Genomic DNA, 10,445 nt, shown 5'->3' on the forward strand with positions numbered 1-10,445 from the left:
GCCAGAGACTTACAGCCTCTTTTTTTCTTTTAAGAGAAATTGACTGTTCTGCCGAAGCCAGCTTGGGCCCCCGAGGAGACATGGCAAGGCAGTTCTGAATGTGCTAAGTCCGTGGGCAGTAATGGGCACTGTGTGCCCAGCAGAGGCACTTCCCACCCTCGGCCATAAAGAGTCCTTAACGGGCTCACACGGAAGGCTCGGGGCTGGCTCTTCCTCCTCGCCTACCCCCTCCCCCTGACTCTTACCCCTCGAGCTCTACCATCCCAGCCAGATCACCAAATCACGCCCTCGTATGAAAAGGTGTCCTTCATGCCCAGATCATGGCACCTTCAGCACAGGCTGCAGGGCCAAGGTTCCAGGGTTGGTTCTGGCCATAGAACAGGGCTCAACCCAAGAAGCACTGATGGAAGCCTTAATCCTTGGCCAGAGCCTGGCAGCGCCTCATACAGGCTGAGTCACGTAAGTCATGGAAAGCAGGTCACTCACACCCTCCAAGCCCCAGTCTCTTCATCAACAACAGGGCGATCTTAGCCCCAGAATGAGCCCAGCCTGGGTCACCAGATTTGCAAGATTTGAGAAGGTTGGTAAATCTAACGGGCAAGCACCTTCTTGCCTCTAAGCCTTCGCACATGCTGTTCCCACTGCCTGGAACAGTTTTCTCCCTTCCCTCCTTCCCTTGGTGAACACCTCTTTACCTTCAGTCAAAGTGTAGACTTCTCCAGGAACCCTTCTAGAGTCCCTAAGCCTGGGCTTGGTCCCCACCAGTGGTCCCCATAACCCCCTACTTGGCCCTGGCCCCAGCAGTGGTCACGTGGTCAGGTGATTGGCTGTTTGTTCATCTGGGCCCTCACTTTAGTAAACCCCATGAGACAAGAACAGAGATCACACCCGCCTTATTCACCTGGGCACCTGCAGGACCTGGTAGATTGCCTGGCACATGTAGGCACTCAGTACATACATGCTTGACTAGGTAGCTGGGCTCAGAATGAAACACAGGCTGGGGCCAGGGGGCAGAGGGCAAGGCAGCAAGGCAGCTAAGGAACATGCACACATATCCACGGCACGTCCGTGTTCTGCACAACAGCTTGCAGCCCACCATGTCATGTCCCTGGAACCTCTGCGAACGCGTGCCAGGGAGATCTCTGCCCGCCCTTGTAGTGCTCTGGCCTGTTAGAGAGAGAAGCCATGGGATCACTAGGGCTGGGAGCCCACGGACAAGGCCTGGGCCCAATCTGCCTCAGCTCAACCACAGAAGCTCTGCTTTTGTTTGTTTGTGTTTGTGTTTCTCAATGCACTTGTGCTGATAAAATCTGGCTCTGTGTTAAGAAGAAAGACAAAGACAAACGTAAAGACCGCTGGTTTAGTCTATGCCCTCGTTCTATAGATAAGAAAAGGAGAGCCAGAGAGGAGAGGGGACATTCACCAGCATCACACAGCTCAGCATCAGAGTAGGAAGACCCTGCACCTCCAACTCTTTATGTACTTTTTGGAGGGAAGGAAGAAGGTGGGGAGTTAGTTGTTATTCAGAGTGAAGGGCTGAAGGTCTGAGAGGAGACTGAGCAGGCCCAAGCGGTCCCCAGATTGCAGTGTGTCCCTCCCGCATCATATGTGACCCTCCCCAACGGGAGCTAGCCTCCCTCTGCAATGGGGGAGACGAGGCGGTCCATCAGCAGGAGCACCAGAGGGCACGATGGTGAGAGTTCACACGCACACCGTCGCGCATGCACACCGCACCCACACTCAAGGGCTAATTCCTACCCCCCTGCCCTGCCCGGCCCTGATAGCTGTTCCTGGGACTACTGTCTTCTTAGGCCACGGAGGGCTGAACCAGCTGGGAGGGGCCTTTGTGAACGGCAGACCCCTGCCTGAAGTGGTGCGTCAACGCATCGTGGACCTGGCCCACCAGGGCGTGCGGCCCTGTGACATCTCCCGCCAGCTCCGAGTCAGCCATGGCTGTGTCAGCAAGATCCTTGGCAGGTAAGCACGAAATTCACCACGTGCCACCTTCCCTGCAGGGCTTGCCTGGAGCAGCCCACCTGGCAGCCACGCCCCTGCCCCCGGGGCACTCGGTCTTTCAGATGTCCAGCTTCCGTCCCCCCGTGGTGCTTCCGGGCCTCCCCGCCCACTGCTCTTCTGTTATTTTCCTGTCATTTCTTCCTTCTTTGTCCATTTCTCCTTCCTTTCATTTCTCCCTCTCGCTTTTCTCCTTTGCCCCATCTCTCATTTTTAGGGGCTTCTCTACTCCTAAAGCAGAAGACTCTTCCCCAAAGCACCCCACCTCCACCCTGGCTGAGATCGAGGGAAATGGAGCCACTAGGAAGGAGACACAAGATCAGAGGTGGCTCCTGCAGTCTAACCCCCCGCATGAGGGATGTCTGAGTGTGCTTCTCAAAATTAATTCCCAGAGCACCTGCCACAGAAGCACCAGGGTTCCTTGATGAGATGTAGATCCTTAAGGCCTGGTCCAGACCTACATATAAATCACAGCATCCCCTCCGGGAGCCAGGCCTGGGTGCTGTGATTTTTAGGAGATGACCATGTACCAGTCATGAACACTCACTCCAGAGCAGTGGTTCATCACCCTGGCTGCACATTAGAGTCACTTAGGGAAACTTAATTTAAAAAAAGAATTATGTCTAGGCCGCAGCCCACACCCACTAAAGCAGAACTTTAGGAGAACGGGCCCAAGTTTTTGTATAGTGTTAAGGCTCCTTCAAGGGATTCCAATTTTCTGTAGCCAGAGTTGAGGACCACTGACCCAAAGGTTCAGGAAGGACCAGGAGCAGCAAAGCCCTGCGTCTGGGCTGACACAGCACAGTCTGGATAGCCACTCTCCAAATGCCCCTGCCCTGGGGGACTGGGGGCTTGGCATCGGCTCAGTGCACCTGTCTCCCTCACCCAGGTCACAGGTGGGTTCAGCAGGAGTTCTGGTTTAAAGAGGCAAAGGGACCTGACTGTAGCTGAACTGCGGAGAGTCCTGGCTTCCTGACTAAAGTTGCCAATGGCAAGGGCACTCCCTGGTTCGGGTCAGGAGAGAGGCTCCCAAGATGGGCTGCAGTGTCCCCGAGAGCTGAGCCTGGGATGGCTATGACAGACAAGCAGAGTTTTGTTTTTTTTTTTAAAGATTTTATTTATTTATTTGAGAGAGAGAGAGAATGAGAGACAGAGAGCACGAGAGGGAAGAGGGCAGAGGGGGAAGCAGACCCCCCGCTGAGCAGGGAGCCCGATGCGGGACTCGATCCCGGGACTCCAGGATCATGACCTGAGCCGAAGGCAGTCGCCCAACCAACTGAGCCACCCAGGCGCCCAGACCAGCAGAGTTTTAAAGAACCAGACTTTATTCTGTGGTAGAGGAGACCAGAGAGTTTCCACCACAAAGAGGGGAAAGCTATCCTGACGTAAGTCACGGATCTACCAAAGCAGCTGGCTGGGGGCGCGGGGGAGAGGAAAAGTGGACAGCTTGGGACAGCAGGCTTGGCTTAAGGGGTCAGACATGGCCAGGGATCCAGGCCAGGCTAGCATTCCAGAGTCCAGGAAGAATAGCTTCCACCTGAACCATGTAATCTGGTAGAAAACCAGTGGCCAGCTGGGAGGTGGTGGCTGGGGGAGAAGGTAGGGGAGCAAAGGTGAACCAGTAAGACAGAGCAGAGGGCCCAACCATCCAAACTAGCTTCCTGGGAAGGGGTAAAGCCAGGATGGCCAAGAACGGTGAGTCAAGCTTTAACCCCGGAAAGCGGCGTAGAGAAACCCACCACTGTGAACCTATATGTACACACGGAGCAAACGTACTCATGCAAGGGAAACAGACAGTGCCAAGAACATCAAGTGTCTGAGGCCAGCCCTGGGGGTGCATTTTACCCCCTGAAGCCTTAGAGAGGAACAAGAGTCTCTGGCTAAGTCCCTGCCCAAAGACCCCACCTGCTTATTGGGTAATTCTTTGGGGTTCTCTATTGGAGTAGGTACTACGAGACCGGCAGCATCCGGCCTGGAGTGATAGGGGGCTCCAAGCCCAAGGTGGCCACCCCCAAGGTGGTGGAGAAGATTGGAGACTATAAGCGGCAGAACCCCACCATGTTTGCCTGGGAGATCCGAGACCGGCTCCTGGCGGAGGGTGTCTGTGACAATGACACTGTGCCCAGTGTCAGCTCCATCAACAGGTGAGAGGGACTCAGCAGCCAGGGTGGGGGGGGCACCTGGGCTTTGGGGGAACCATGACGGAGACCCAAAGAAGGGCCTGGCTTGGGTGGAACAGAACCTAGGAGGGGGCCTCCTGCTGAAGAATTAAGCAGGAAGCACCCCAGGTGCCGTGGGGCAGGTATCACACCTCCCCACTGCTCTGCGACACTCCCGCCCCCACCCCACCCCACCCCACCCGACCCCGGGTTGTACTTCTCCAGTTTCCTTCCTCACACGCTATATCCTCTTTCATTCAATAAAAGAAACTCGAAGTGACCCTTTCCTGGGCCACACGACCCCTAACCTGGCCCTCATTCAAGCATTCACTCAATTGTTTGGTCTTTCAATTATTCACTCACAGCCTCAATCAATCATTTACTCACTCATTCATTCCTATATACGTAATTCACTCATAATGTGCTAGGCCCTGGGAACACACAGTCCTTGTCCTTGTGGAGCTTATAGTCTAGTGAGAAGATAGACACTAATCAAGTACTAATCAAGTGCCCACACACACAATTGTAAAAATGCAGCTCTAAGTCCTCCTAAGGAGAGGAACATGAGGTATGTGAGTTAGCATAGGGTGCTTGGTTTAGGAAGGAATGAAAAGATGTCCCTGAGTAAGAAACAATGAATAAGAGTTAACTAGGTGAAAAGGGGAGCCAAAGGAGCTTGGAGACAGCATATGCAAAGGCCCTGTGGCTCATAGATCTTAGACAAGAAGCTGAAAGCAAGCCAGCAGATAGAAGGGGAGCACGAGGTAGGTGAGGTGGAAATGTCAGCAAAAACTGCCCTTTAGAGGCTGGTGGCCATGTCACATATTCTTGCCTGTGACCTATAAGAAACTTGGCAGACTGTAAGCAGGAGGCTGACTTGCATTTCAAAAAGTCCACTCTGGTTACAATAGGGAGAATAGATTAGAAAGGGTCAAGAGCAGATAGGGGTGGGCCAGTGAGTGATCCCGGGTGGGGAGGGGGTGGAGAGAGCTGGTGGTGGCTTGCATTATGTTGCTGACAGTGACATGCAGAGAGGAGTCGATGCTGGAGAGGTTTACAAGGTCAAACCCACAGAACCTCATGATGGCTTTGATGGGGGGAGGGGAGGCAGATGTAAAGCTCCACCTATATTTCCACCTTGAGTGACCAGTGGAACTGATCACGAAACAGAACACTGGGAAGGACCAGGTGTGAGGAGTGAGGTCAGGGGTTTGATTTTAGACAGGCTGTACTCGAGGTGCCTCTAAGATACCCAAGTGAGCTCTCAAAAAGGCACAGGATCCAGGGCCGCGTGAGTCCTATTTCCTCCTCTTCTCTCTAATAGCCCTTCTCATCTTCCTTACAGAATCATCCGGACCAAAGTACAGCAACCGTTCAACCTCCCCATGGACAGCTGCGTGGCCACCAAGTCCCTGAGCCCAGGACATACGCTGAGTGAGTGCTGATGTGCTGGCAGGCTCAACGTCGCACACGCACACCCACACCCACCTGCAAACCCGTAGTCACACACACGCCCACACAGACACACCCCCGGCGTGGACTGAGCCCTTCTGCAGGGACAAAGCCTCGCTGGGTCCCAGGAAAGATGCACTGACATACTTAGGGGTGGCGACACTTCAGGCAGCCTCGACTCCAAGATACCCTCCTGCCAGTGGGCTCTGACGGGTGTCCCCTGCACATGCTGACCCTCTCCCTCTCATCCCACCGCAGTCCCCAGCTCAGCCGTAACGCCCCCAGAGTCACCCCAGTCAGACTCTCTGGGCTCCACCTACTCCATCAACGGGCTCCTGGGGATCGCTCAGCCTGGCAGCGACGGCAAGAGGAAAATGGACGACAGTGAGTGTTGGGGAACCAGAGGGCAGGTTGGGGGTGCAGGAGGGCAGTCTGCTCAGGCTCCAGGGGACTGGGGGCTCCGGACTTTGCAGGTGCCGGCGACTCCCACCTACAGCCCATGGCCTGCCCTAAGCTGGCCACAGTCGCCCGGCCCGGAGCCGGATCCTTCCCGTCCCTCTGCAGCCCGAGTCTGCCCCTCCACTCTGGCCTGGGGCAGGGGTAGCTGGGTCCCCTGAAAGCTTTCTCCCCACCTGGGGATGCCAGGTGACCAGGACAGCTGCCGGCTGAGTATCGACTCCCAGGGCAGCAGCAGCGGGCCCCGCAAGCACCTGCGCACAGACGCCTTCAGCCAGCACCACCTTGAGCCGCTCGAGTGCCCATTCGAGAGGCAGCACTACCCGGAGGCCTACGCCTCCCCGAGCCACACCAAAGGCGAGCAGGTGAGCAGCCAGGTGAGCCCTGGAGCAGTGGTGGGCAGGGGCCCAGCAAAGCACCGTCTCTGGAAAACTCCTAGTCAGCCTGCAGTCTTGCCACCAAAGCAACTAGAAGCTGTGCCAGTGGGCTCAGGGTGCATGCTGCATGCAGCTCCAAGCTGACACAGACTTTCTTTTACCAGATGCGGGCACCTTCCTCCTCTCCCCAGCCCTCTTGCCTTCCGTCACCCTTAGCCTCTGAGCTCCGCCCTTTCTGGAAGAGCACCACACCCAGGCCGTGCCATCCCTCTGTCCTCTGGGGCTTTCCCAGACCGCAGCGTCAGGTCCCACAGCTCTGAAGTGGCTGCTCAAAGCCTTACACCATGACCTCGACCAGCACCTCCAGCCTACCTCTGGCCGCTCACACCTGCACACCACTGATCTGCATTACTCACGCTCGCGAGCATGTCATGCTCGTTCACACCCCTCTGCACTGGCACGCTGCATGCCCGCCCTGCAGAGCACCTTGCCTTCCACCTTTCTGCCTGGAAAAGTACCGCTTGGCCATTCTGACTGAGCTCAAGCATCACTTACCCATGAATCATGCCCTGCCCCTCAGACATGCTTCATCTCTCCCTCGTCTGTGCTTCTGCCCGTCCAACACGCCACTCCAGTAACTTCTCACGGCGTACTCTAATTGTCCAGCGGGCAGGGGTGTAGGCAGTGGGTTTCATAAGGCAGGGCAGCATCTTGAAGCATCTTTTTTTTTTTTTATCTCTGGCACCAACAAGGTGCCCCTCTTAGAATAGATACTCAGTAAAGGTGTATTGGTGAGTGAGCTGAGAAATCCAGAACAATAACTTGCAAGTTACAGGGGAGTTTTTATTTCTAGTGCTCAGGATGGGTGAAATGGTTTACAGTGGGTCAGCTTCTGGGAAAAGCTAACAGAGATGTCACTGGTCTCCCCTCACCGAGCCCAGCAGAGACTCCACAACTCTGACAGAACTTCCAGGACCGTTGTTCCCTCCGTTCACACGCATCTGTCCCCAGTAGCCGTGGCTTCCACCCCCCCATCCCAGCTGAGGAATTCCCTTAGGGTGGCTCTGCTCACCCCACTTTGCTCACGCTGTCGTTTGATCCAGGAGTGAGGCAAGCCTTACGCCTTGAAAGTCTGAGCAGGACAAAGTGGACGATGCCAGTAAGCAGCTGAACTGTCGCCAGGCACCGTCTGGGCTGCTGGGCCCACGCCAGCTCCGCAGCTGGGCAGGCAATCTGCGTCAGCGATTTTATCAGCCTGGGCCGCGGCCACCACGAGGGGGTGCAGAGAAAGCTGGCCGTCAGCAGACCTGGGGAGAGGACCCGGGTGCTCATCTGAGAGGCAGCACATGGCTCCCGGAGGGAAGTGGGGCCGCAGCTGTGGGCTCGCTCACAGGGAGCCCACTCTGTGTGCAAGCCCCTGCCGTCCTGCAGAAACCCTGCTGCTGAGATGCTGAGCACCCGCTGGGTCCCAGGGCCATCTTCTGGCTCCATGGCTGAGCCCCCAGCGGGCCCTGCCTGATGACAGGGAGACCGAGACCAGCACCAAGCTGGCCCACGCGCATGGGAACCATGGTCTTAGAGAGTCTTAGAGCCACAGGGACCTCGGGGACCATGGAGACCAGTCTTTGCATTTGTGTTTCGATAACCCAGGGCCAGGGAAGGTAGACAGAGCCTGGGGGAGCGAACGGTTGTGGAGCTCAGGTCTGCCGGCCCTGGTTTCATTCAGAATGGCCCACTGGCACCCTGTTTTTAGATACGATGCTTCTATGTCAGTTCTTACTCGAAGGCTGGAGAAACAGAGAGGCTCAGCAGTGTCCATCCATGATTCATTCCTCCCGCAGTCAGTCTTCTACTTGCTCATTCATTCACCTGGCTGGGTGGTGAGGGGCAGGGAGCATCCAGCCTGTGCTGAGGGCTCCTTGGGTCTGAGCCCCTGCCTTTCCTGGCCTTGGTGACTCGGACTGTGCCGTCGAAGGACACTGTGTGCTCTCGCCTGGGCCCAGGAAGGCCCTCTGGCCTGGGGAGCCGAGAGAGAGAAGCCCAGGTCCGCACACCCGACCTCAGGATCGGGGGATGGCACAATCATCTTTCCTGTAAGATCAACAAGGGGGAAAGCATTCAACGGAAACGCCATGTGGCCTCACTCCTGGTTGCTATTTCACCACCAGGCATAGCTAGGAGTCACAGTGAGGTTCTTTGTCCTCTATTTTATAAGTGCAACAAGAACAGATCAGCAGAATGTGAATATTATGACACAGACTGAGAATTTTGCAGCTTATGACTCTTCACAGAATTCACAAATAATAATACCTATTAGAGCAACGTACTGGGCATTCTGTGCTAAGCACTGAATGTATGTATAAAAAAATCTCATGTAATCCTTACATCAGCCTGGTGACGCAGATTCTATTCTCCCTGTTATAAAGATGAGAAAGTCATGGCTCAGAGGGGTCGAGGAGCCCACAGCTACGTGGCTGATCACTGCAGACCCGGGCCTCAAACTGGCCCTCGTGCTAGAGCATTATGCCACTCTGCACCCCAATTCAAATTCAATCCCAGGAAGAAATCCAGCCATCACTGGGATGACTGGGGACTTTGGGAGGATTGGGGGATTTTTTTTTTTTCCCCACTGAATTATCTGGATTTGGGAAAGCTATGGGATTTTGAGTAGGTATTTGTTATCAAATCAACACATCCATAAGGCATTTTAAACTTTTCTTACACTCTCTAGAAATTAGGTATTTTGCTCAATTTCATTAAGCCTGGCTCTAAGCAGCTCCACCCCGCCTTAAAGCAAGCCCCCCTCGGAATACACGGAACCAGAGCACCATTAGTCAGTAATCTCGGCTACACGATAATGACGCCCTGGTGGCCTCTAGAATTGCCTGCAGCTTCCAAAAGTGCCTGGCAGGCAACCAGAAAGCGCCCGGGCCCCTTGGAGAACCCGGCTCCACGGAAATCCTTGGAAGTGACTGCCTTTAGTGGAGCTGTTATGTAACCGCGGAGCATTCCTTGATTTTACTGTTGCACACAGAGTGTATTTGTGACCTGTGTGATGCACTCGTGGGGGACAGGTGTGTGCTTGCGTGTGCCGTCTTGTCCCCTCGAGGGAGGGAGTCATGGGGAGGGGTAGTGCACGCTTGCCCGTAACTGAACAAGGGAGAAAGAAAACGCCGCAGGTACTTGATCGAGTTTTTTTTTTTCCTTAACAAAATTAACCCCAAGGATCACTTTCCAGCGGAAGCAGCGAATTTATATTGACTTGGATATAGAGGAGAGAAAGAAGACAGCCCCCTGTTCCGGTGCAGGGAGGGGCGGGGCACGTCTGCCGCTTCCCTGAAGGAAAGAGCACCTGGGGTGGTTTAGTACCTGTGTCATTCTTGCCTGGGGACTTGCCTCTCTGGGCTTCAGGCTCTCCACATATAAAACACACACAACACCGCTTGCCCACGTCACAGGGCTGTTGGGGGTCAGTGGACAGGGTAACATGGGCAAAGCTCTCATGTGAGCTCTTTGCAAACAGACATGGTCATGACGTCATCCAGTTTAGCGCAGCATTTGGGAGCATGGACATGACAGCCGGACCCCTTGGGTTTCAATCCTGGCTCTGCCCCATAGGGGAACATGCCGGGTTTCGTGGCCTCCCTGTGGCTGTGCTTCCGATCTGGAGAGGAACAAACTAATGAATCGATTGAAGCACTTAGAACCGCGCCACAGGCGGACTGCTCCGGCCCCGCGTCCTGCGGGTCCAGACCGTGCGGGGAGACAAGGAAGGAGGCGGCCAAGCAGCCAAGCCCTCAGGCCACCAGCCAGCTTCGAATCCCAGGGCTGCAGGAGGGGAAGCTGTGCGCCAGGGATGGGGCTGCGAGTGGAGTCGGAGAATAAGAAACATAAGAACCCATTAAACAGACTAAGTGGAGTCCAGCATGAGTGGAAAGAAGGGGACAGTGAAGAAGGGAGCATTTCTGCGGAGATCAGGTCTCAGGGT

General features: G+C 55.2%; 1 protein-coding gene and 1 long non-coding RNA gene across 2 annotated transcripts in view; one reads left to right on the forward strand and one right to left on the reverse strand.

The window, feature by feature from the left end:
* Nucleotides 1–1,510: 1,510 nt before the first annotated feature.
* Nucleotides 1,511–10,445, forward strand: part of PAX8 (paired box 8) — a 25,004-nt gene continuing 16,069 nt past the window's right edge. Inside the window, exons 1-5 of the mRNA XM_081796761.1 lie at nt 1,511–1,977; nt 3,960–4,157; nt 5,518–5,606; nt 5,883–6,008; nt 6,270–6,445. Of these exons, the coding sequence (XP_081652887.1) occupies nt 1,691–1,977; nt 3,960–4,157; nt 5,518–5,606; nt 5,883–6,008; nt 6,270–6,445 (876 nt within the window). The 5' untranslated portion in view covers nt 1,511–1,690. The remainder of the gene's footprint in view (nt 1,978–3,959; nt 4,158–5,517; nt 5,607–5,882; nt 6,009–6,269; nt 6,446–10,445) is intronic.
* LOC115937220 (uncharacterized) lies at nt 7,280–10,436 on the reverse strand. Its single transcript, XR_014138218.1, has 2 exons — nt 9,827–10,436; nt 7,280–8,548 (listed from the first exon to the last, which is right to left on the reverse strand). It is a non-coding gene; the product is annotated as an uncharacterized LOC115937220 (long non-coding RNA).

The sequence above is a fragment of the Leptonychotes weddellii genome, chromosome 10 (assembly GCF_054177405.1).
Source record: "Leptonychotes weddellii isolate Sample4059 chromosome 10, ASM5417740v2, whole genome shotgun sequence".
Lineage (NCBI taxonomy): Eukaryota > Metazoa > Chordata > Mammalia > Carnivora > Phocidae > Leptonychotes > Leptonychotes weddellii.